Here is a 26,493-nt window from a genome sequence, read left to right as displayed (position 1 = left end):
TGGCGCAGTGGTTGAGAATCTGCCTGCCAATGCAGGGGACACGGGTTCAAGCCCTGGTCTGGGAAGATCCCACATGCTGCGGAGCAACTGGGCCCGTGAGCCACAATTACTGAGCCTGCGCGTCTGGAGCCTGTGCTCTGTAACAAGAAAGGCCGCGATAATGAGAGGCCCGCGCACCGCGATGAAGAGCGGCCCCCACTTGCCGCAACTAGAGAAAGCCCTCGCACAGAAAGGAAGACCCAACACAGCCATAAATAAATAAATTAATTAATTAATTAAAAAAAAAAAAAAAAAAAACATGTCCACACAAAAACTTATATACAAATAAATGTTCATAGCAGCATTATTCACGATAGTCACAATGTGGAAAGAACTCAAATGCTCATCAACTGATAAATGGATAAATAAAGCATGGTATATTAATACAGTGAAATATTACAATACAGCAATAAAAAGAGATGAAGTACCAATATGTGCTATGTGGATTTAACCTTGAAAACATTATGCTACGTGAAAGAAAGCAGCCACGAAAGGCCACATATTGTATGATTTCCTGTTTGTGAAGTGTCCAGGACAGGCAAATCCATAGAGACAGAAAATAGAGTGGTATTTGCCAGGGGCTGAAGACAGAAGGGAGTGGGGAGTGACTGTTGAGAGATACAGTTCCTTTTTGGGGTGATGGAAATGTTCTGGAACTAGACAGTGGTGGTGGTGGCACAACCTTGTGAATATAGTAAAAACCACTGACTTGTACACTTTAAAGGGTAAATTTTATGTTATATAAAATTTTATGTTGTGTGAATTATATCTCAATTTTAAAAAACAGAAGTCAGTACACATAAAGTGCTTAGAAGGCTGCCCAGTCCATGATAAACCCCCAGTAAGGTTAGTTGCCATTTAAACTCCACTGGTCTTATGGGTTGGTCCACATAGGCAAAAGGAAAAAAGTCCTGAAAGGCATGTTAGAGATATAGTCACGTTCTTAATATACGTTAAAGCATTTTGGCATGCAGTTTTTTCTTTCATTTTTCATACTCAGTGTTGATTTTACACACTTTATACATATGTACATATATAATAAATATAAGCATTTATTGTTTTAAATTTTTATTTCATAATCACTTTATATATTTTTAAGATATGAAATGAATTTTCAAAGCTCAAACTTCATTTGTTTTTGAAGCCTCAGTTGGGTTGTAAATCCAGGCTACTATGTGGCTAAGCTAATCTGCTCAAAGCCAGGCCTGTGATGGAGCAGGGTGCTTATTGACCTTGGGGTTGAAAGGTCTGAGACTGAGGCTTAGCTCTGTTGCTTACAAGCTATGTGACCTGAAACAAGACTAAGGTTGACAGATTTAGCAAATAAAAATACACCCAGTTATATTTGAATTTCAGATAAAACAATGAATAAGTTTTGAATGAATAAGTTCATAACAACAAAATATTGCATGGAACATAGTTATACTAAAAAACTATTTGTTTTATCTGAAATTCAGATTTAGTCGGGCATTTTGTATTTTATCTGGCAACCCTAGATACAACCCTTAACTTCTGTGAAAGGAAAGAGTTTTTGAGTGGAATCATCTTTAATTCTCACAACTCCAGAAGTTAAGTGACCTGGCCCAAGGTCACCCAGCTGGAAAATTATTGAGCAGGGGTTCTAACTTGGGTGTGTCAAGTTTGGCATGCTCTGCTAAAATGGAACTCAGGATAAGCAGTGCTCTACTTAATGATAACATGGGAGTCCTGAGCTAACTTGGTAACCACAGATGCTTTCATTGACTGAGAAGGAATATTGAAAAAGAGTTGGAGTATCAGATTTGAAAGTGTTTATATGACTCTGTCTATATTAATTTCCTATTGTTGCCATAACAAATTACCACAAACTTAGTGACTTAAAACAACACAAATTTATTATCTTACAGTTCTGGAGGTCAGAAGTCTGAAATGGCTAAAATCAGGTGTGAGCAGAGCTGTGTTCCTCTGGGGGCTCTAGGACAGAATCTGTTCCTTGTCTTTTCCAGCTCCTAAAGGCTGCGGCCTTTCTTGGCTCATGGCCGTGTCACTTCGACCTCTGCTTCCATCATCGCATCTCCTTCTCTGACTCTGACCCTCCTGCCTCCCTCTTAGAAGGACCCTTGTGATTCCATTGGGACCATCTGGATAATTCACGATAATCTCCCCATCTCAAAATCCTTAATCACATCTACAAAGTCCTTTTTGCCTTGTAAGGTAACAAATTCACAGCTTCTGGCGATAAGGATGTGGACATCTTTGGGGAGCCATTATTCTGCTTACTGCACTAAGAGAGAAATTATCTAGTGGGTTTGAGGGTTCTGGGCCTTAACTAGAATCCCTTTCATCTGTACAGTTTTCAGAGTACTTATACACTTTTTTTTCTTTTTTTCTCGCATTGATCCTGGGAAGTCAATGAAGACAGTGTTGAGCCCCTTCTGCAAGGGAGTAGATGAGACTCAGAGGGGGAGGCATGGGGCCTGGGTTGCACAGCTTGAAAGAAACTCGGGCCCAGGGCTTTTAATTCGGCCTCCTCCCACCTCATCCTCCAGCAGCCCCAGTTCTAGGCCATGGGCCGCTAGAACAGTGTCCTCACTGGTGGAATGGGGCCATTCTGCAGGTACCCCCACAATCTAGAGGATGAAGGCCCCAAGGGGAGCCGTTCCCTGGGCCCGGATCCTGTCCCTAGCAAGCAGCCTTCTCCTGATCAGGACAAGGAGAAAGGATGGGGGCTCGGGCAGAGAACCTTCCTTTTGGCGGAAAGCCTCAGCCCAGAGCCCCAGAACTCGATGTCCATCCATCTCAGACACGTCCTTACCAGCAGCCCAAGCAGATGGTCCCAGGGCCTGCGATGAGACTCCCGCACGAGGAGGGAGCTCTGATTCTTAGGCAAGTCGTGCTGCAAACCTCCCAGGGATGTGTTACTGTGGTTTACGGTTTTGCCTTTGAGCGCTGCTGCTCTGGAGGAGCTAGGCTCTCTTCCTGTCCCACAGGTACTGGAAGGCAGCTACCATGAACCCATTGACGTTTCTCTAGGTTTCCCCCATCCCTATCCTCTACTGATGGCCTGCATGTACCAGACACCGCTCCAGGAACTGGGATACATCCCTGAATCTGCCAGGCAAGGCTGCTGCTCCCTTGGACCTTACGCTTTAGTGGGGGCAGACAGACAGACCATACAGAAATTGGGATAAGGATTCTAAGGAGAGCAGAACAGGATGAGACATTAGAGGGTGACGGCAACCCTGTGAGACCAGCACCGTTCCACCCTAAAGAGGAGACGGACGGCCTAGGACGGGGCAACGTTGAGATGCAAACCCATGTTTTACTCTGAAGACCCCTTGCTCCTAACCCCTATTCTATGTGGCCTCCAAAACATTTCCCCTGCGTCCTTCCCCAGAAGGGAGGAAGAGCAATTTGAGCCTGGAGGTGGTGCCCGGGGTCTGAGCATCATTCCTGAAGCTGAAGTCAGTTCATCCTGGGAAGTGTCCAGCTGTGGCCTGACTTCAGGGCCAAGAAGTATGTGAGACTCCTGCTGCATGTTAGCTGAGCAAGTTTCTAGTAAGAAGGGGAGTGGTGTGATGAGTCATTTCAGGGGGCAGCCAGATTTTAAGGGGAATGAGACAGATGTGGAGAGTGAGCCAGCTGTGTGGGGGGAAGGCCAGATGTAAGGAGGGGGGCGATGCAGATGATAGGGGACAGGGACAGGCGTGTATGTGGAGGTAAGACAAGCTTTAGGATGGACTAGGAGGAGGGAGCCAGACCTGAAGGGGGTGAGCTAGATGCGAGGGTCTTCAGACAGACTGCTGCAGCCTCAGGCTTTGGGAGGGTGGCTGTCCCTGGAAAGGGGTGATGCAGCCTGTGGAAGAAACACACTTTCTATTTAGGGAGGCTGTTTAGCCTCGGCAAAGAGTAGCTGCCCACAGGCCTGGCACCTGGCTGCGTGGAAATAAACAGAGACATGAAGCAATAATTGATGTCATGTCTTCTATCAAACCAGCCACCTCATCCTCTCCGGGCTTGAGGAGATTGCTCAGAGCTGCCGTGCTAGGAGGAGACTGCAGTGGCTAAATGACACTGTCCCCTGAACTTGTGCTTTATCCCCTCTGGGATCGGCTCCTGCTGTGTCCTCACGTGGAGTGCCTGCCACCCGACCTGCCTGTTGAACTCTTGTCTTTAGCGGCCCACCTCAAATGCTACTCCCCTAAGAAGGTTCGCCTGGCATTTACATCCTGCCTTTCCCAAGTTGTGATTAATCCCTAGCCCATGAGCACATACATTAGAGTTGGAAACCCACTTTCAGATGGCCCAACTCTTTTTCTAAAGCACCCTGAGCTCAGCCCACCCCACGCCAGGGCCACGCAAGTGAACTTCAGGGAATCCCTGGAACTGAGTGCAAAATCATATGCAAAACCAAATGTGCAGATGAATGAATAAACAAAATATGGTATACCACCTATACAATGAAATATTGTCCAACCATAAAAGGGAATGAAGTACTGACATGTGCCACAACATTGATGAACCTTTACATTATACCTAGTAAAAGTAGTCAGACACAAAAGGCCAAATATTGTACCATTCCATTTATAGGAAATATCCAGAATAGGCAAATCAAAAAAGACAGAAAAGTAAATAAGTGGTTGCCAGGGGCTGAGGGGTGGGGAGGAATGGGGAGTGACTGGATACAGGGTTTCTTTTGGGATGAGGAAAAAGTTCTGGAACTAGAAAATGGTGATGGTTACACGACATTGTGAATGTACTAAGTGCCACTGAATTGTGTTCATTAAAATGGTGAATTTTATGTTACATGTATTTTACCACAATTAAAATAAAATCAAATGTACATTTCTGGGGAGAAGTTTCCTAGCTTTCATCAGATTCTCAAAAGGTTAACCAGCTCAGATCTGGTCCAATAACTTCATGATGAGGATGGTGATATGGAGACACAGAAAGGCGAGGCACCTGCCCAAGGTCACTCAGGGGCTGGTGGCAGAGCCCTGCCAGGTTGTGTACCTGCCTGACCACGCCCCTCTCCCGCTCCCTTCTTCCCTTGTCCTTTAACCTACACTGTACCCTCCCTGAACAGCCCTCAGGCCTCTCTCCCACTCCCAGCCAGGCTACCCACCAGCTGTATAACTTCCCAAAATTCCAAGACCTTCCGGAAGCTGACTGCATGGATAAGAGTTTCATGAGTGTTTGTCTTGTGCGCCAGAGTGGACCCTAAGCTCCTAAGAACAAGAGGAGATGTTTACTTTCCTCCATATCTCAGAGTTCCAGTGGCAGCCATGGATGTGAACTGGTCCTATCTCCCTTCAAGAAAGAGCTTGCTGTTCTCCTGCAAGGAGGGCAGTTAGCTGACAACCTCTGAATGAACATTCTTTTCCTGGAGGTCCACACTGGGTTGGCCAAGACTTTGTCAGATCTGCAACACAGTCTGAGGCTCTCCCAGCCTGGTCCTGCTTCCTCCCCCACCCCTTCTCACAATAAACCTCTTGCACTCCTATCTCCATCTGTTGTCTGCTTCCTGGAGGGCCCAGATGACACAGTCCCCAGCCTGGAGTATCATAAACGTTCAGTAAACGTTCATGAAGTGAACTGAACTGGGGACTCCCTGGAGGGTGGAAGGAGATTGGTGCCTAGGCCACTGAGAGCAGGAGAGGAGGGGCTGGTCATGGAGGATGTGTCAATCATAAGAGGAGGGAAGGTCTAGAGGGGCATGGAGAAGGGGCTATGCCCCTGGGAGAAGCCCAGTAGTGGAGAACACATAGGGAGCCCAGGGAGTGAACAGCCCTACTGGCATCCTCCCTAGCTCCTCCTCTGTCTGGGGTATACTGCAGCAAAGCTCAGAAATGTCCCAGGAGACAGGGTCCAAAGAGCCCTGGCCTTGGACTTGGGAGAACCAGGTTCAAATTGTGCTTCTGGTTAGTCGACTTATATCCTCTTCCTTGGTGGAGCTCAGTTTTTCCATCTGTAAAATGGGTACACAGTGCATCTCCCCAACCCTGGCATGATTTTGAGAATTGACTGAGACGTCCCTACAGTTTATGGAGGGTACTGTGTTGGGTAGTTTAAATGCATACTCCGTTAACCCTTACAGTGGCCCTGTGTGGGAAGCATTATGACCTCCATTTTACGTGAGAAAACTGTAGCTCAGAGAGGTCAAGGGACTGGCCCAAGAACACACAGCTAGGAAACAGGGAAAGCTGACATTGGAACCCAGTTCTGTCCCGCTCTAGAGTCCCTTCATTATTCCACACACAGTTTCTGAGCCACTGCTATGTGCTAAACTTTGAGTTGGGCTGGGGACAAAGGACAAGCCAGCCCTGCTCTCACAGCGTTTATATTCTCTCAGAGAGCTTGACAGCAGCCAACCACTTAAACAAACATAATAATTCCAGAATGCGTTAGGACTCTGGAAAAAAATATACTGGGTGCATTTATAAAGTTGAGATAACAGAGAGGGTTACTTTGTTTTAAGATTTTTTAATATTTATTTTATTTATTATTATTTATTTTTGGCCGCATTGGGTCTTTGTTGCCAGGCGTGGGCTTTCTCTAGTTGCAGCGAGCGGGGGGCTAGCTACTCTTCGTTGCGGTGCGCGGGCTTCTCATTGCAGTGGCTTCTCTTACTGCAGAGCACAGGCTCTAAGCGCGTGGGCTTCACTAGCTGTGGCACATGGGCTCAGTAGTTGTGGCTCACGGGCTTAGTTGCTCCGCAGCATGTGGGATCTTCCCGGACCAGGGCTCGAACCCGTGTGCCCTGCATTGGCAGGCGGATTCTTAACCACTGCACCACCAGGGAAGCCCAAGAAGGCTACTTTAAATTGGGGGTCAAGGGCGGCATCTCCAAGGACTGAAACAGTGTGAGAAGGCCCCAAGTCCCCAAGTCGGGGTAAAAGCTTGGCTCGTCTGGGAACTGGTGGGCGGGGAGGTCACCCGGCCCGTGTAGGGGACAAGCAGGGGCCACCGGGCAACTGAAGTCCATGGGAGGAATCAGGGGTTTTCCGCACCGCGTGAAAGGCTCGATCCCGTGGTGGCTGTGCGGACGGGCCGAGGGACAGCGGGAGCCGGGCTGCAGGCCGTGGTGGGAGTCGGGGGCACCGGGAAACGGCCGAGAGGGTCACGGAGCCCCTACTTGCTTCCTCCGTTTCTCTCCCCCACCCCCCAGTCGACTCTCCCCCGCCTGGCTCCGCCCCGCCCGCCTGGCTACTGACGTGTCGGCGCCCGCCGGCGCCTCCTGTGACGTCACCCGTGTCTGGGGCGTTCTCAGGGTCAGCGCCAGAAGAGCGGCTGGCGGCTGGCGGCTGGCGGGTGGGCGCGGCAAGATGAAAAAGGTGGTTTCCAAGCAGTCTCCACCCAAGTTGTTCGGTGGGTGCGCGCCCCCGCTCGGGGCGCTGGTTGCTATGGACGCCCGGGCGGCCTCTGGCGGGCGGGCGCGCGCAGGGTCGCGGGAGCTGCCGCACAGCCCGGTTTTTCCGGGTCCCGGCGGCGCAGGGCCACGCTCACAGCCGGGGCGGCACCATGAAGTCTCTAAAGAAGGAGTCCCGCCTTAGAATACCTACAAACAGATTCTTGGAGGCCCCAGAGAGCGTGAAAGGTTGGCGCTGGCTGCCTTGGGAGCTCAGGAAAGCCAGACAGGGGCAGGGGTTCTTGGGATTCACGACACGGGGCCTGGAGGATGGGGGTGACACCAGGATGGAGGTAAAGATCACGCGGGAATGGGGTGCGGTACAAGGCGTGCCCTATACCTGTGTGTGGGCACTGTGCTGGGCAACAACGCTATCGGTGGTAACTGTGGGACCCCAGACCTCAGGAAACGGAGGAGGAGAAACCGATCAAGTATAAAGGCTGTGATATAGGAGCCCATAGGTATTAAGGGGGATCAGAGCACCTGACCCAAGCCTTGGATGGTAGAGTTAGAGGGGATAGTTTTCTGAAGAAGATGACATTTATGGCTAGTCAAAAAAAAAAAAGCGATTTGCTTCTCCAGGCCTAGGGAGCAGCATCAGCTGAGGCATGGAACTGTGACATTGATGGCCAGGGCAGAGGTGGTGAGTGTGGAGAAGGGGGAAAGGAGCCAGAGGTGACTGCACAGGTGATCAGGGACCAGACCACAAACTGGCTTTACATGCTAGGTCAGAAAGTCGGCATGCCGTTGCAGGCCTTGGGGAGACCCAGCCTCAGATTGTGGTGCGAGCTCAGTGTGAGGAGGGGGCAGGCCTGGAGACAGTAGGGTTCCCTGGGAGGCCTGGAAAGAATGCCTTTATTTAATGCTTCTTCATAGTATAAAAGTCCAATGTAGGCAACATTGAGATGCTCTTTCATGATATAATTTTTAACAGTTAAGAAAGAAAGAGAGAAAAATAGCTGGTCTTCTTTCCCAAGGGCAGTCAAGGGCTTTCCTAGGTACTGCCTCCTGCTTACCTAGTTTCTGGGGATCTTATCAGATTTGAACTTTCTGCTGTAAACAAATCAAGGAAAGAGTTTTTTCATTGCATATTTATTTTTAATAAGAGGAAATTTAGTTTGTTAAATAGCCCTTGAATGTACTGTATAGCACGGGGAACTATACTCAGTATTTTGTAATAAACTATAAGGAAAAAGAATCTGAAAAAGAATAAATTATATATATATATGTGTGTATAACTGAATCACTGTGTTGTACACCTGAAACTAACACAACATTGTAAATCAACTATACTTCAGTAAAAATTTTTTAAAAATTAAAAAAAATAAAATCAGAAACAATAATTTAAAAATAAATAAATAAATAGTCCTTCATTTAAGAACATGCATTAAGGTGAGGAAAGAAAGAAGCATGCAAGGTACCTTTTTCCTCCTAAATATCTTGGGGGAAGCCTCTAATGTAGTAGGCAATACTTCCTCCCCCGCCAATATAATAAAGTTAATCAACAACTGTAATCTTTCGCTGTGTTTCTCCAAGAACTCTGAATTATAGCAAAAAGGCAAGCAAATATTGTGACTTTAAACCTGTTTAGGGACCTGAGCCCTTTGACTCCTAGGTTTCTCCCTGCTGTTGTTGCTAAGAAACTGGGAAGACTCCCAGCAGTACCAGATCCCTCTCCACCATCAATTAAAGCTCAGCCCTGGTAGGGACAGCCCCTCCCTTGGTTCCCCCAGTGCAACTGTGAGGTCAGAATTTCCTGAAGACCTTAATCAACACTAATAAAGAATAACATTTAGATGAAACGAGAAGCAGAAAAAATAGAGTCCAGGTTTCTTCTCCCTCCGTAGCTCCCCCCTCCCTGTCTCCCAACCCTGTCCCTCCCACCCTACCTGAGCACCTTGCTTCCAGCTGCGTGGGCTAGCTCCAGCAGAGGTGTCATCTGACTGCCCCATGCAAGGGGGCTGGTCTCTGACCCCCTCACAGCTGTCAGGACAAGGGCGAAGTGCCAGCTGTGTGGCTCACCAGGAACCCCACTCAGCTTGGGTTTCCAGACCAAAGAACTGGAAATAGCTGGCCCTCTACAGGTTCAGTAGTGAGACATACTCTGACCTGTGGAAACCTCCCACAGGCCCTGAAATGACCCCCACAGGATCATCCTTCCTGCCTGGCCTCCCCAACTTGTCCCTGCCCCTCCTGTCCACCTGGCTTACACTCATAGGATGAGTCACTCTGAAATGCTGCTTTCATCAACTCATTCTTCTGAACCAAACCTCCTTCTTGCTGACGGAGGAAGATCAGATGCTTCAGACTTAGTTTACAAAGCCATGATGCCCTGGTTTTCCTCTCATCCCCACTATCACCCCCACCTCCTCTACAGGCCTTCTGTGTCACCATGCCTCACATATGCCATGCTCAGCCCTGCCTCCACCTTTGCTCTGATTGTGATCTCACCTGGAACACCTCTGTTTGCTATTCTGCCTATGCGAGGCCTTCTGGTCCTTCAAGGTCTAACTTAACTGGTGAAGCTGCCTCTGACCACTGCAGCTGCTCTTCTGAAACTTTCCTTAGAGCCCTAACTTTATAATCTACATCCATCTGTTCCTTCTTTGATGTGTAACCAAAGCTATTGTCTGTGCCACTAATTTAGGCTCTTAGGTTATGATTGGTGTGTGTTAGTGTCTGCTGCATCTTTCAGTTCCTCAAGAGAAGGAGCCATATCTTAACCTTTTATACCATTTTCTCTGTAATTTATAGTACATAGAAGGTACTTGGTAAATATTCACATTCTCTAGGGTGAATTGAAGTTTAAAATGTATATATCCTTTCTATGAATATTAACTAGAACACACCATTCCCTGACTATACAGTAGCAGAGCATGTATTGCACTACATTGAAGGTAACCATCTTAGAAAAACCTCAGACCAGAGTTTCACTGACTATTTCAGAAGTCTTCAGCAATGTTGAAGGTTTATAAATTTACACATGGTAATTATGTGTATTACACCCATCAGTAAAAAGCATATATCTGGAGATGTTTAATCCCTTGAGAAGATGTAGAACCAGCCAGGGTGATGGACAGAGGAAGCAAATCTCCTGGAGAATATAAATAATACCAAAATATCTATAAAAGGGAACCTTCAACTAGTACCAATTCTCTCTTGGGCTACCACCAACTTTGGTGACTGTGTAGAAGGGAGAGGGGAAGTAGAGACCAAAACCTAAGTCTGCATCTCCACACATGGTGGGGATGGGACCAGAACTCGCCGTCAAGCCATTCGGCCCCATGTGTGTTTGTGTGCACAGGGCCATGTGGCTTGACTGGTAGATGCTCCTGAGTTTCCGCTGACCCCACTGCTGAGGAGGTAGACTCTGGTCGATAGCGAAATTTAGAGTTATGTTTATTTTATTTTATTTTTAAATTTTACTTATTTATTTATTTATGGCTGCATTGGGTCTTTGTTGCTGCGCGCGGGCTCTTTCTAGTTGCGGCGAGCGGGGCTACTCTTCGTTGTGGTGCGTGGGCTTCTCATTGCGGTGGCGTCTCTTGTTGCGGAGCACGGGCTCTAGGTGCGCGGGCTTCAGTAGTTGTGGCTCTCGGGCTCTAGAGCGCAGGCTCAGTAGTTGTGGGGCACGGGCTTAGTTGCTCCGCCGCATGTAGGATCTTCCCAGACCAGGGCTCGAACCTGTGTCCCGTGCATTGGCAGGCAGATTCTTAACCACTGCGCCACCAGGGAAGTCCCTAGAGTTATGTTTAGAATGATTCTGGCTTGGGGTTTTTTTTTGCCACTGAGTATGTGGGCATTTTCTAAAAAATAGTTTGATTTTGGTAACTGAAACACTTGTGTTGATGTTTTAATGATATTGCTTCTTAAAAATTAGAATACTGTGAGAAACAGTGGACAAAACCAAGTTGTGTTTTAAAGTCATTAAAGACAGTGCTTAGGTTTTCTCTTGATTATTTTGTGTAGGGCCTTATATCTAAGCTTTCTGAACCAGAGGGCAGCAGACAGGAGGATACCAGCCAGAGAAACGAGATGCATTTGAAACTGTTAACCCACCTCTGTGGAAGGAAGGCAGGGAATATGTCCTCGTTGGGAAGAAGCTTGCTTCCGCCCCATGCGTTCTCCGTACCGTGCTCTGGCATGGCGCATGGAAGATACAGGCTCAGATGGCTCCACTTTCCTCCAGGCTCATGAGCTACTTCCGCCAGCCACCTCACCACCGCAGTAGACTCCTAAATAATCTTGTGCTCAGTCTTGCACCCCCTAATCCGTTCTTTGCCATGTCATGGTCCACAGGCTAAAAACTGAAGTCCTTTACACGGCTCACTAAGCTCTTAGTGATATGGCTCCTACTTTTCTCTCCAGACGCTGCTTCCTACCTCCCACCTCGCTGCCCTCCAGCTATTTAAAAACAGGTGCTTTGAGTTCCAGGCAGGTACTCCATTCTCTCTTGCCTCTAGGCCTCTTCATGCTATGCCCTTTGGAATTCCTGTTCTCCATTCTCTTTCCATTGTCTCTCTTCATCCTTCAGCTCTCAGTCTAATTACCTCCTTAGGAAGCCCTACCTGACCACCCCACACACCAGACTGGGGTCCCCTGGATGCTCCCATAGTCACCCTACTTCAGTCTGTTTGACAGTCTTGTCTCCCATGGGCATGTGCTCTTTGAAGCCTAAGACTTTGCCTTGTATCCTCAAAACCCAGCACGGTGCCTGACATGTAGAAGATGCTTAAACAGTATTTGTTAAATGAAGAATGTGAAGTAAATGGTCAGTGGTAAACGTTCTGCTTTCCCCAGAGCATCTGAATTTTCATCAGTGTCTTAGGAAACTCAATGCCTTCACCCAGAAGAATGGATCAGAGGCTAAGAAAGCATCTCATCCAGTTGTCCCAAAGCACTGTGCATCAGAGCCACCTAGGGAGTTTTAAAAGCACAGGAGCCAGGAAGCTGTATTTGTAAAACCCCCAGGAGATTCTGAGACAGACACCTGACTAATATTTGGGAACCACTGGTTTAGTCCAGCTTCCTCTTTTTACAAAAGAGAGGACTGAGACCAAGAGAGGTTAAGTGATGTACCCAAGGTTGTCCAGCTTATAAATAGCACAGCCTGGAATGGAACGTCTTCTGTTCTCAGTTCCAGCTACAGAAGCCTCGGTCACTGTGGTGGCGGGGGGGACCTACAAGAGAGAACTCCTGTCACCCCAGCAAAGTGCTGCCCAGGCCACCTTGGCAGCCTCTGCTGTCCATCCAGGTGGCTAGCTTTACACCCCCACCATGAAGTCTAATATATATCTATTTTTTTTTTTTTTTTTTTTTTTAAATTTTATTTATTTATTTATTTATTTATGGCTGTGTTGGGTCTTCGTTTCTGTGCGAGGGCTTTCTCTAGTTGTAGCAAGCGGGGGCCACTCTTCATCACGGTGCACGGGCCTCTCACTATCGCGGCCTCTCTTGTTGTGGAGCACAGGCTCCAGACGCGCAGGCTCAGTAATTGTGGCTCACGGGCCCAGTTGCTCCGCGGCATGTGGGATCCTCCCAGACCAGGGCTCGAACCCGTGTCCCCTGCATTGGCAGGCAGATTCTCAACCACTGCACCACCAGGGAAGCCCTAATATATATCTATTTTTAAGCACTTGAACTTTCTGTTCCTCTTCAGAAAAGAAGCGGGCAAAGGTACCTGAACAGCCCACACCCCCCATTCAGGAAGAACCTGAACCTGTTAGCAATGTCCTAAAAGGAGATGACATTCTTGCCTTAGCCATTAAGAAGGAAGACTTGAGGAAGGTAAGGATGAAGTCCAGGGATCCCTTCCTGCAGGAACTTCTCCTTGCCACCTGGGCTGTCTAGAACTTCAACCATGTCCACTGCCTCCCTACTCAGAGAGAGTGTCTAATTCCATGGAAAAATCCATCAAACATAAATCTGTTCACTTTTGCATTTAAAGGAATTTACCATGTTGTTTGTTTAATATTTCTAAGGTTCATATAGAACCACAGAGAAGAGAGAATGAAGTAATTTGCTTCCCATAGAGGCAAGTGCTGCCATCCCCATTTCACATAAGGGAAAATGAGTTTAAGAAGCAAAGTTACAGATGTGGATAACCCCCTGCTTTCCCCGGGAGAGTCAGCCACTTCTCACCTGAACTATCTGGAGGCATGAGATGTTTTTTTTTTTTTTTTTCCAGGATGTTACTAAGCCTCATAGCTGTTACACAGGCATTTCCTCGACAGAACATATGGACAGATCTAGAGATCTAGAGAAACAGACTTATCCGCCTTCAGGAATTCCACCAAGAATTAGGACAGAGGAGAAGGTTGGTGTTTTTCCTCCTCCTGATCTCATGTGGAATCTCCTTGTTTTATTTCTTTTTAGCAACATATTCCTGGCCTTATTGAAACAGAAGATAAACCTGTAATTACCCAGAAACTTATCATCCGTAAACTCAAACCCAAGGATCATCAGAAGAAGGTTTGCCACTTGGTAGCACATCCTGCTACTCCAGATGCAGCCACGAAGCCCCTGGACTACTCTGGTATGCCCAGCCTTGGCCCTGGCCTCTGAATTCACGGGTCCTCCTGGAGAGAATGCCAGGTCCTCATCAGAGAGTAGCCTCTTGAATCGTTTATACCAGCTGGCTATAGCTTAGCTTCTCCCCTCTTCTTTTTACCCCCAGGGCCGGGTGACATCCTCCATGGCAGTGACCAGATCCTGCCCCACCACATCTTGGGGAGTCTCCAGGACTTTAAGAGAATTGCAGTTGCTCGAGGGAACACCCAGGTTCGTTTGTACAGAGCTGCCTGGGGGAGAGAAGTCACTGATGTCATTGCGGTCTTACCACCTGGCAGAGTCCAGCAGGACTGGAGTTACAGAGAGAGTCCAGGCTCTGGGCCCCAGAATCTGAGGTGATAAGTGACCCTTCCCCCCAAATGATGCAGCCAACATAGGCTAGCTTCAGCTGAAGTCAGGAATTCACTATAAGGAGACAGAAGTGCCTTGAGGAACCCAAAGGCGAGAGTGCGTCTGGCTCCCGTCAGACTGAGCCCACGCTCCCTCACTGCCCTCTGCTCCTCTGCGCCCCGACTTTATCTCCCCTTCTCGAAAGACTGGCCTGCTCTCCTCCTCAGTCCACATGGTGGAGGAAGGTGGTTCCCCACAGCTCCCAGGGCCACATGGAGAGTCTGTCTGTCTTTCAGTTTCTTTAATTCTCTGGTTCCAGGCAAAGAATCTCTGATTGCTCAGGTGCTAAGAGGCCTGGGGTCCAATAAAAATGGCTCAGTCATGCAGCAGGTGAGGGTGTCAACACCAGCTGTAAGGAGGACAGACACATTAAAAGACGTTGACCACAATCTTAGAACAAGCGTTCCCATTCTAGGCGAGAGGGGACTGACAGCAGCTTCCAAGCCCCCCTTGTTCTGCGATTTGCTTTCTGTCACTTGCTACCTTGGGGTCCTGGAAAGGAGGGACTCAGCAGAGCGGGAGGACAGCAGGGATTTCGGCCTGGAGAAGTCTGCTCTGCCCCGGTTCAACGCCTTCCCCTGCCCTCCACACTCACGTTGCTCTTTTCAGCTGGCTGAGCTGATACACACCCCACCCTGTCTGATGACCCTCATCTCAGCTAAAGAAGAGCCGAAGCAGGAAGCCCCAAAAGAAGAGAAGGCACATCCTCCCTGGGCCCCACCTCTTCAGCACAACTTTCTGAAAAACTGGCAGCGCAACATAGCCCTTCGGAAGAAGCAGCAGGAAACCCTCAGTGGTGAGCAGAGCGGACAGGGCTCCTGCCTGGCCTCATATGGCATCAAGGCTCTGCTGCTGTGTTTTTTCTCTCCCTCCACCTCCAGAACCTGGATTCAGGCTGATCACGTTTGTGCTGAGTACTCCCAAGTGCTTCTTGCTCTTAGTGGGTCGTGAAATCAGCCCAGTGACTGGAGCTGATCAGTGCAGAGAGCTCGGGCCCCTGTTCTGATTTGGTGGCGGGACTGCATTCTTGGCTCTCTTGCTAGAACGGCTGAAGAAGCCAGTCGGCGAGCTGCTGATGCACACGGGGGAGACCTACAGAAAGATCCAGGAGGAACGGGAGCTCCTTGACCGTACACTGCCAACACGGCCTGATGGGAAGGTAAGGACAGCATTCCCAGGTACCCTGTGGGAGGGGTCTGGACACCTGGGGACAAAAAAAAAATCTATCCAGTGCAGAGCAGTGCTCCAGAGGGAGCATCTGTAGTCTGTGGAGCTCTTGTCTTCCCAGGCTCCCCACCAGCCTCTCTCCAAGGTGCTCAGGTGGTCTGACTCATCTGTCCTCCATCACCAGGGCTGTGGATTGACCACTGGGTTCTGGAGTCGACTGGAATACTTGGGAGATGAAATGATGGGTCTGGTAATGACAAAGACAAAAACTCAGCGTGGCCTTGTGGAACCCATCACTCACATCGGGAAGCCCCGCTCCATCCAGGTGGAGATGGGTAAGGAGCGGGCTGTAAATGTGACCGGCTAGGGGTGAAAGATCAGGGCTCTGGGGTGGAGGTTCAGTCCTCTCTTCAGTAAGACCGTGGTAGCCGTGGTGGGAGGAGCAGGCAGAAGCCTGGGCTCTAGGGCGGTGCTGTCCTTACTGCAGCTGAGCCACCGTGGCTGCTGAGCACTTGGAAAGTGGCCGGTCTGAACTGAGATGTGCTGTAAGTGTAAGCATTGCACTGGGTTTCGAAGATCAGTTCGAAAAAATAGATTTTGTTAATAATTTTTGTATTGATTACGTGTTGAAATAAGATTTTTAATATATTGGGTTAAACTATATTATTAAAATTAATTCCATCTGGGTTTTTTTTACCTTTTTAAACATGGCATCTGGAAAATTTTAAATTACATATACATGGCTTGCATTTATGGTGTGCATCATATTTCTAATGGGCAGCACTGCTTTAAAGGCTGCCAGACTGTCTGGGTTCAGATCCCAGCTGTGTTGAGATTGTGAACACCAGCGAGTTATTTAACCTCTCTGGTCCTCACTTTCCCTATCTGTAAAATACTCATGGGGTTGTGAGAGGGTTAAATGAGACATGATGTGTATTAAGAGGTTCTGGCCCATTGTTAAACACTCAATAAAAGGTAGCTGCTATTGTTACTTTTATTATAATCCAAAGATTTGATGGTTTGGAAGCTAATTTTGCAAGAATCCTGTGCAGGGCTGCTGAGGCAGTAGGTGTGGGACCAGGAGGAGGGGAGCCCAGCTCACAGGGAAGCTGTGTTTTCAGCTCTTTCAGAAACGGTGCTGGAATGGGCACTCTCAGAGCCCTTGAAAGTGGTTGGGGAAGGGGGCGTGGCAGCAGCCTGTGCTGAGGGTCCTTGGACCCTGCTCTAGGATTGCCAGCCCAGAAGGATGCTTGGTACCGCTACACCTGGGATCGGAGTCTGTTTCTGACCTACCGACGCAAGGAACTGCAGAGCATCATGGCAGAGCTGGATTTTAGCCAGCAGGTTGGTAGTCTGTGCCTAGTCTGAGGCCCCTCAGGGTGGTGCCTATCTTCAGTCAGCTAACCTTTCCTTTCTCTGTCTCTCTGAGGATATTGATGGCCTGGAGGTGGTGGGCAAAGGGCGGCCTTTCTCCACTGTTATGGTGGAAGACTATTCAGTGTTTGAAAGGAGCCAGGAAAGCTCCTCTGAAGACACAGTGCACTTGTGAGTTGGGCCGGGGCCCTAGGGAGAGCGGTTGGGTAGTGTGGCTTCCCCAGCACCTTCAAGTATTGTAGGGCAAGCTTCCCTCCCTGAAATCAGGGTGCCTCCATTCCAGCCTCTTGCTAGTGGCTGTCACCCCCTCCTCTAGCCCATTCGAAGGAACACCTGTGCTCGCTTTACTATTGCCATCTGTTCTCTTCCAGCAACCAACTCCTAGTGGAGATTTCCTAGACATTCCTTTGCTCATAAATGGGGCCCCTCCAGACTCTCCCAGTGCTGAGTGGCTCTGCGTGAAGAGCCTCTTTATGTCCAAGAACCTCCCACTACAGGACCGGAGCAGGATGGAGCCGATGATGCTCCTCTGGAGGGCAGAGCCGGGCACATCTCCAGACTTTCTGGCAGCCATTTCCGTGGGCTCCACGTGGCAAGACTGTGGCAGACTCAGGGAAAATAAGTCATTGCTTTTTCTTACAGAGACGTATTGGGCAATTACCCTGATGTGGTCCCTATGCCTATTCTTGGCCCTTCTCTGCTGTTCTGTGGGAAGCCAGCTTGCTGGATCCGAGGCAGTAACCCAGAGGACAAGGTAAAACTGCCTTCACCCTCACCCACCTGCTGGAAGGGCCTCCCTCGTGGGGCAGTCCCAGCGTGACTGCGGCAGTCACAAGGAGCCTGCACGGTCTCCTATTTGACTTTTTATCTGGTCATGCTTTCAGTATATGTCTGAAAATGGTAACAGCAATGCTAACTTGAGCCAGAATAAAGTCACAAGGCTGAAAAGAGAGTGTCACAAGGCTGAAAAGAGAGTATCACAAGCCACCCAGTTTGTACCTAGTCCCAAACATGTAAATAAGCAAACCTTCTCAGACAGGTATGGCTTTAAGAAGGTTCTGAAATATTCTTCAGATGCTAAGGAGCAGAAATGTTTTTAAAAATCTGTTTTATCTCCTCTCCTACTGCTGACGGCAGGGACAGCCACTTTTGGGGTATGATACCTATCTGTTTGAGAGTGGCCAGGCCCAGGAGACTTCCAGTGCCAAACCCGGAAAAGTCCCGGCAAACCAGGCTGAGTTGGTCACCCTAGGCCAGGACCTCCCACAGAGCTATCTCTCATGCCTCTTCTCTCCCCAGAGACATGTTGGAATTGCTGTCCGCTTGACCTTTGAAACTCTAGAAGGGGAGAAAGCATCTTCAGAACTGACCGTGGTCAATAATGGCACAGTGGCCATTTGGTATGACTGGCGGCGGAGGTCCCAGCTGGACTCTTTCCAAGACCTGAAGAGGAATAGGATGCAGCGGTTTTACTTCAACAATCGGGAAGGTGCCTGGGAGAAGCTGCCCCACTCACCCCTCCTGCAGCCAAAGTCTAGCTAATGCCCAGCCCCTGCAAGTGTGAGCCCCTCTTCCCGCCTGTCCCGCCCATCCTGGGAAGTGTGTTGTCTCCTAACTGTTCCTGGCAGCTGGGGGAACGGTGGAACGCTTGAGAACACAGGGGAGTGAGCCACCTGGGGGAAGCAGAACACAGCGGGGAGCAGAAGCATTCTAGATGTTCAGTTACCCATACGCACAGGCCTGAGGCTGGGACGACCACCTGCCCCTCTTGCCCGGGACATTCCCGGTTTCAGCACTGAAAGTCCCACATCCCAAGAAAGCCCTCAGTCCTGCGCAAGCTGGGACAGTTGGTCACCCTGACCAGGGCTTAGTTAGCTTTATACATGCAGGCTTGGGGCTCAGTGGCTCCTACTTGGTGAAAACCTCTTTCTCTGTCCCTCTCAGGTGTGATTCTGCCTGGAGAAACCAGAAACTTTACCTTCTTCTTTAAGTCTTTGAATGCTGGGATCTTCAGGGAGTGTTGGGAGTTTGGAACCCACCCCACCCTATTAGGAGGTGCTCTCCTGCAGGTCAATCTCCATGCAGTCTCCCTGACCCAGGACATTTTTAGGGATGAGAGGAAGTTATTGGAGGTAAGGGACCCAGGATCTTGGCCCCTGTGGACACTAGATAGGTTAACCTGGTGTTCTTCCTGGCACTGCCTGCAGGGATCTTGTCTCTCCCAGCCCGAGAGGTGAATTTTTCAAAAACACACTCTTGCTCAAAACACGCTGCTCGGGGCTTTGTGTTATAAAAGATGGGCGGGCAGGCAAGAGAAGGGGTGGCTTTGAGCTTCACCATGCTCGGCCCCACTGCATTAGAAAGAAATGAGACTGGGCCTTAAGATGCAGACTGCATGGAAGTACTTATCTGAGTACAAGCACAACGAATGACCCTCTGCACCGGTACTGTATCTGTTCACTGTTGTCTGGTACTATCCAGTGGAATTGCATTTAGCTGGCATGACTTCAAAACCAGGCAAAACCAGAGAGAACAATTTAACTAGTGGGGCCGGCACCCAGGAGTGAGTATGAGGTGGGAACTGGGAATCTGCCGGCCCCAGTCCATCTCATAGCCTGGCCATCTGGTGCTGTGCTTTGTGGGATTCTGGAGAAAGCTGTGCTTTTTTATTCGTCGTGGCCCCCAGACACAAGCCAGCTGCTTCAGCTGGGGCTCAACCCTTGGTGAACAAAGGTGATTTTGACAAACGTAATGTCTGCTTTACTTGCTGACTATAGGACCAGCCTTTCTCACAAGATGCCCCTCTACTATTTCTGTGACACTGACCATGTGGCCAAGCCACATTCTCAACAGGGCCCAAACCGTGCGGCCCCAAGGATGTAACATGGGTTTTGGAAGCCTGAGCTGCCGCTCATGCCACCTTCCCTTCCTCAGAACAAGCTGGCTTCCCACGAGGCAGTCACCGTCGTGGAGAGCATGCTACAGGAGCTGCTGAGGGCGATCCTGACCCCGGAGCGTGCACAGTCACCTGTGGACGCCTATCTCACCGAGGAGGACTTGTTCCACCATAGGAATCCTCGGGTACAGGCCCAGCGCTGGCCCCTGCCCCTCGTGCGTGCCCTGGGAGAAAGTAAGAGCAAACCCTTTGATGTGCCAGGACCTGTTCTTAGCATCTCCCGTGAGTAACTCAGTTTCTCCACAGCAGTCCTGTGAGATGGGTACTATTTATATTCTCATTTTATATGGGAGAAACTGAGCTCCAGGGAGCTTAAGTCATTTGCCCAAGATAACTTAGCTAGTGTAAGTGGATGCTTGGTGATAACAGAGCTTCAAAAACGTCTTAATTCAAACTCAATCTTCCTTGGAAGCCCAAATGTATAAAAAGCTTTACGTTGGAGATGCTTAGGTTGAAAGGGAAGTGGGGAGCCCCTCTGGGCCCAGCAGCTCCTGCCAGCCTCCTCTTGCCTCCTCCATCGGCGCTCTCGAGGGAACGGGAAGCTGGAGCAGGCTGGCTCGGGCTCTGGGTCTCCCATGTTGCAGCCTCCCCATCACGTGTCTTCCCTTGCCTCTGCTGCAGCTGCATTACCAGCACCAAGTGGTGCAAAACCTGCACAGACTGTGGTGCCAGTACATCATCCTGCCCCCCAAGGCTGAGGAGGCCAGGCCGGGCGAGGAGGAGCACCTCAGTCCCAGGGCCCAGGCTGCTGCGGCCCCGTCAGCCTATTGGGAGGAGGCCTCGATGAAGGTCGAGTCTTCTGCGCACCTTAAGAGCCCAGCGTTGGACCCCCGACCGCCCCGACAGGAGAGTGAGGCCCTCAGGGACTCCCGAGATCCTGTTGGGTCCCAGAAGAGTGGTCCGGGTTCTCAGCGGAAGAGCATCATGGAGGAGATCCTGGTGGAGGGGAGCCCAGACCTGGAGAGTGTCAGGAGCTCCCGGGAGCTGGACGGCCTTCCCCCACCGGAGTGGAACCTCTGCCTGGAGGACTTCAGAAAGGTGCCTCCCCAGCCCTGGGGGTGTTGGTGGAGAAGGGCCCAGGCATAGCCAGGTGTCTGTGCTTCTGGCCTGAGCTGCCCCAGCAGCCCCTCCCACCCCCAGGGGCAGAGAAACAACCTTCTGAGGGCCCGGAGAAAGCAATCTCTTGGTCATCTCTCTTTATCTTGGGTGCCTAGGCCACTGTGGTGCAGAAGGGGCTCCTTCTCTGACCCTGGCAAACCTTGGAAAGGGGTTCATGGGTACAGATTTCTGAGGGAGGGCCCAGGCTCCCACAGAAGGCACCCAGACAGACTCTCCATGGCTGCATCCCCTCCTGGCCACCTGCCCTTACCACACCACACCTGTTATTAGTAGAGGACACAGGAGCCCCTGGTGTCCTGGGCAGAACGGTTGCCCATGGTTCCTCTGACCGGCCAGGTAGTGATGGCACTCCCTGAGGAGAACCAGAGAGAAGATGCCCTAATCAGGCTGAACAAAGCGGCCCTGGAGCTGTGCCAGGAACCGCGGCCGTTGCAGTCTGACTTCCTGTACCAGATGTGGTAGGTACCGCCACCAGGAGAGCTGCTCCCATCCCTTCCCCTTTGCGGCGTGTGGTCAGGGGTTCTGGGCAAGCAGTCCCAGGACTCAAGGGGGCTGAGCTCTCTTTGAGATCAGGTTGCTGAAAGATGCTGCACACATTCTATGGCCTGGCAGCTGCCGCAGCAGCCCCTGCAGCTGCTCTCCCTATGCCAGCTGCCCTCTGGGGAGGAGCCACAGCAGAGTACGCGCCTAGACCTTTTCCCCTTCTTTCCTTGTTCCTTCTCACTGAGCGGAGGAATGCTCATTGAGAGCAGAGGAGATAGCAGAGGGCAGTGGGAAGAGGACCTATTCCATGAAAAGCCTCACTTGGTTGCCAGTCTTCCCATCGCCTGCTTGCAACTCGCTTGGATAGGCTTGGGGGGTCTTTTGCAAGGCCCTCAGAACACATCCCCAGGAGCCTTGTCCTGGAAATCTTTTGCAAGTCTAGCCCCTCCAGTGGGACTGGATCCAGTTCTAGCCATGGTTTCAAGATGGAGTTAGTTCAAGACTGATCTAACCTTATCCTTGGGCCACTTTTTCTTGGCTACCACCCGAGGGAAGCCAGATCCCCAACCCAGCACTTGCATGGGTGCCAGTGACGGTGCTGGCTGGACAGAGGCATGGTGCTTCTGTGGCAGTTCCTGGCACCAGTGTCTTGAAAGGGAAGGACCAAGCCTCTACAGGTTCAAGGGCAAATGAGGGACGATGGCTTTTCTCCAATATATCTTGCTCTCTAGTTTGCAACTGTGGCGAGATGTGATTGACAGCCTGGTGAGCCATTCCCTGTGGCTGAGGGCTCTGCTGGGCCTGCCTGAGAAGGAGACCGTCTACTTGCACACGCCAGAAGAGCAAGGTCAGACACCGTGCAGCCACACCTCCACGTAGTCCTTCCCGTCCCTCTGCCCGGGCGGCAGTGGCGCCTCAGCCATTTGTACGCTTCTGGTGGAACCTCTGTTAGGTTGGTCCATGGGGTAGGCCTCTTGCTACCTTTTTATCTGCTGCCAGAATTTGGGACCTAGAAACAACCTTAACAATCACCTTAGTTCAGTCCCCACGTTTTACAGGTGGAGTCCCAGAGAGGCAAGATGACTTGCCATCCCGCACGTGGGGAAATGGTGGAGCTGGGACTAGAGCCTGGGCCTCTCACCCCTGCCCTACAGTCCTGTTCCACAGGTCATGCACCTGAACCAGGGCCTTGCTCCCAGTCTGTGGGGATTCTCTCAAATAGCTAGAGCACTGCTGGCCCAGGGCCCATTGCTCTCCCAGTTCCTGCCTGTGGGGGCAGCTAGGCCACAGGCCATTTGTCTTCCATTCACCTCCCTCAGATCGAAAATCACCTCCTGTCACAGAAGTGAAGGTGACTTCCGGGAGAGTGGGGAAGGAGGACAGGAAAGGGCCATCTCAAGAAAAGAAGCAGTTGGGAATCAAAGACAAAGATGATAAAAAAGGAGCCAAGCTGCCACCTGGGAAAGAGGCAGGTAGCACGTCATCTGGGCCTGGGGGCACGGGCTGGGGAAGGGATAGGAGGGGCTGCGGAAGGTGGGCAGTCACTCCAGCGTGATGCCCCTGCTCCCCACTAAGCTGCTCTTGAGAAAGTCCTGGACCTCCCTCAGGAGCTACTGAAGGCTGGGCATGTCTCTGTCTCTCCAAGCAGGACCGTTTAAACAGCAAGAAGCACAAAGCAAAGGATGACAAGAAACTGATGAAATCTACAAGTCGGGACAGGCTTTCCTTGGAAGACCCTGCCCCTGACAGCATCATCCTGTCTCAGGAACCCATAGATCCCCTGGTCATGGAGAAATACACCCAGAGGCTGCATACTGAGGTGAGGGCAAGAGCCTGGCACTCAGCCCTCCCCTCACTCACATCTGCCCTGCATACCTTCCTCCACTCCCTGGCTCCCTCATTCATTCTGTTTATCCCACAAACCATAAGTGCCTACTGCACTGTGATGGAAGCAGAGCTGCCCTTGTGAAGGGCATCCTAGTGTTCAAGACAGACCTCATGAATAAGTAACACCTCTGGTATGTTAGGTGATGAGCACTATGGGAAAAAGAAAGAGACCAGGGCTGGGGGACGGGGAAGCCCCGGGTGGGGGTAGGTGGGCCTCATTGGAAGGTGACATCAAACAAAGAGTTGAAGGGAAGTGAAGTGTGGCCACGTTGACATCTAGGAAGAGTGCTGTGGGCAGAAGAGGGAGTGGGCCAGGAGGACAGAAGGGCAGAGGGTCCACCAAGAGGGAGCGGGTCATGTGGGGCTTTGTAGGCCATTGTGAGGACACAGTGTTTTGAATTGAGGAGTGATATGGTCTGACTCATGCTTTAGAAGATCACTCTGGCTGCCATTTTGAAATAGATTCTAGGGGGGACAGAGCAGAAGCCTTTTCCTTTCTGCTGCTCCCACTTCTTCTCTGTGTTAGGTGTGTCTTGGCAGATGTGTTCCTTGGGTGAGCACCATGTAGAGTGAATTTCCAGCAAGTGTAAGGGTTTTGAAACGCTGGAGAGACTTTATAAAATGTGTTCTTAAGCAGTAGGTCCTTAGGGATTCACCTTTGTGTTGTGTTCTGTTCTTTGTCATTGTTGTTGGTTTTGGAGGGGAGATCCACAAAGCCATGTTTGATATGTCAAGGAGTCTAATGGCAATGCTTTGTCTTCCTCTGGTGTGGACAGCTGGGTAGCCGAGATTGTATTGTGCATTGTGCTAACATTCAGATCACATTTAATCAGAAGCTCCATTTGCTGTTGGTGACATGACTGAGATTTGTGGATTTCCATGGGGTCTAGAAAGTAATCATAGGGCTCTGAGGACCCGTGGGCTAGTCTCTTGCTTGGCTCTTTGAAATTAAGAATCAACTTGCTAAGGCTTGTGTGGTCCAGCTCCACCACAGGGTACAGTCTTGGAGACATTTCAGTACGTGGATCTGTGATCTTACTGGAAGGAAAGTTGGTCTCCAGGAGGCCAGGGTAGAATTGGGTCACCCCAAGGGACTAAATGGGCACTGCTCCCTGGGCCTCCCTGGAATTGCCCCTTTAACCACTGTAGGCTCTAATGTCCCCATATGTCCAAGGGGCAGTGCAGGATTACCACCCCAGACTGGTTCAAAAAATAAAACTGGGACTTCCCTGGTGGCACAGTGGTTAAGAATCCACCTGCTAATGCAGGGGACACAGGTTCGATCCCTGGTCTGGGAAGATCCCACATGCCACGAAGCAACTAAGCCCATGTGCCACACTACTGAGCCTGCGAGCCACAACTACTGAGCCCACGTGCCGCAACTACTGAAGCCCGCACGCTCTAGGGCCCGCGTGCTGCAACTACTGAGCCCGTGTGCTGCACCTACTGAAGCCTGTGCGCCTAGAGCCCGTGCTCTGCAACAAGAGAAGCCACCGCAATGAGAAGCCCATGCACTGCAACGACGAGTAGCCCCTGCTTGCCACAACTAGGGAAAGCCCATGTGCAGCAACGAAGACCCAACGCAGCAAAAAAAAAAAAATCTATTTGCAAAAACAGAAGTCCTACAGAAAGTTTAGTTTTATCTACACAACTTTAGTTGTCTCCCCGCTCCAGCTGTCCCTCTTGTGTAGATGTGTCCATCCATCTCGCAGCATGGGGGTTGCTCCCTTGTGCAGGTGCTTTCCAGAGAGTGAACCTTTGCCTGTGATGTTCATCCCATCCTTCCAGGTCTATGGGCTGCTGGATGCCCTGGTGACCGACCTGCTGGTCCTGGCTGATGAGCTCAGCCCCAAAGAGAATGTCAAGGAGCCTTTGCGTCTCTGCACCTGACTTGCATGCCTGAGCTGCCTTCTGGGAAACTGCTTAACAAACAAATCAATAAAGAACCTTTAGGTTCCTGCCACTTCCCTTATGCCTCCATGTCTTGAATGTCAGATCTTGATGAAGTCAGCTCCTGGTCCTCCCATGTCCCACCTGCCCTTGGATTCCCCTCCTCCCCATTCCTGGAGCCATCCAACAGGAGGAGAGAGAAACACAGCTGGGGAGGTGATGTGTGGGATGAGGAGTGGAAGAGCAAATTGGTAGCAGAACAAGGAATGAATCAGGTGACAGGACGGAGAGCATCACCCCTCGTAGGCCCTGCCTCTGGCCTTTGTTGACCCACACTTTTGGGGTCATCTTCCTAGAGCCAGGTCTTCCCAAAGTGTCATCACCAAGAATGACAAAGTATGTGACTAGGAGGAGAACTAGACACCATGGGACCTGGGTCCCTGAGGTCCTCACACTGCCACTGGGCCCAAGGGCCTCGTCCCAGTCCCTGAGGACCATGCTCCCACACCCTTAAACCCTAAAGGCCAGATCCCTTTGTCATCAGCCAGAGATTATTCTGGATTCTAGCCTGCTTATCCCCCTCCCCATGCCAAGCCACCTGGCCTCTTTGAGCCATTTTTTCTACCTTAAAAACAGCCTCTGGACTTTCTGCTCCCTCCCTTGCTCAGAGAAATATGAAGTGGATGAGAGATGACTCTTGCAAAGAAACATGCTGTCAGCTCAGGCTCAGCACCATAAATTCTTCTCTGTCAGTAATAATCATTCTGGGCCAGGCTTCCTGTGCAGAGTGGGCCCCAGGCTCCCAGAGTTTGAAGAACAACTTTGCTAACGGTGGGCTTATTGGCCTTAAATGCTGATGCAGCAGAAGGGAGAGGGGGAGACCTGAAGAGTGGCTACAGTCTCCTACCCACTTGGTTTTGCATTTGGTGCCTCTGATAAGGACCTCATGGGCCTCAAGCATCCTCCAGTTGAGACACGGAAGGAGGTTTGGAGAGAGCAGGGCACTCCGATCCGATCCCGTGTCAGAGACGCAGAGAGGGCGCTGTGCCTGAAGTCCTGATGCCCCCTTCAGAGTTGCCAAGGGGACCAGATGGAAACCCACACAAGGCAGTACTCCACCAAAGGGCCGACCCCAGGGAATGGTGGTCTTGGCCCAGAGGAGGAATATAGGGGTGGGGTGGGTGTTGGAGACTCCCCTCCCCACCCTTCATTTCCCCTGAGGAGGCAGAGG

The 26,493-nt window shown here is 50.4% G+C and overlaps 1 protein-coding gene and 1 long non-coding RNA gene across 11 annotated transcripts in view; one reads left to right on the top strand and one right to left on the bottom strand.

Annotated features, from left to right (window-relative positions):
• Positions 1–7,001: 7,001 nt before the first annotated feature.
• On the top strand, positions 7,002–25,340 carry MYCBPAP (MYCBP associated protein; the record flags this gene model as incomplete). Of its 9 annotated transcripts, none has more annotated exons than XM_082440838.1 (19): positions 7,002–7,386; positions 13,086–13,213; positions 13,802–13,961; positions 14,103–14,206; positions 14,996–15,182; positions 15,430–15,545; positions 15,738–15,888; positions 16,782–16,897; positions 16,983–17,098; positions 17,570–17,681; positions 18,227–18,416; positions 18,872–19,059; positions 19,862–20,008; positions 20,505–20,921; positions 21,339–21,460; positions 22,217–22,332; positions 22,805–22,953; positions 23,134–23,304; positions 25,161–25,340. In XM_082440838.1, 19 exons carry the CDS (start codon positions 7,002–7,004, stop codon positions 25,260–25,262), a joined length of 3,177 nt encoding a protein of 1,058 aa, XP_082296964.1. In that variant the 3' UTR covers positions 25,263–25,340. The 9 variants fall into 9 exon arrangements, with proteins under 9 accessions (XP_082296964.1, XP_082296965.1, XP_082296963.1 ...); XM_082440839.1 differs by having other exon boundaries at positions 24,641–25,340; XM_082440843.1 differs by lacking the exon at positions 7,002–7,386 and adding an exon at positions 7,414–7,615.
• The window catches only part of LOC309650059, a 13,059-nt gene continuing 914 nt past the window's right edge, over positions 14,349–26,493 (bottom strand). Inside the window, exons 3-4 of one of the 2 annotated variants that reach the window (XR_014257387.1) lie at positions 18,298–18,370; positions 14,349–14,735 (exon numbers count right to left, since the gene is read on the bottom strand). This is a non-coding gene — a long non-coding RNA (uncharacterized lncRNA). Of the gene's footprint in view, positions 14,736–17,751; positions 18,371–26,493 lie in introns of those variants that run through there. The other variant, XR_014257388.1, reaches the window with a different exon arrangement.

The sequence above is a fragment of the Balaenoptera physalus genome (assembly GCF_965194825.1).
Source record: "Balaenoptera physalus genome assembly, chromosome: 20".
In the NCBI taxonomy this organism is placed as follows: Eukaryota; Metazoa; Chordata; class Mammalia; order Artiodactyla; family Balaenopteridae; genus Balaenoptera; species Balaenoptera physalus.
This window is presented reverse-complemented; position numbering and strand designations above follow the sequence as displayed.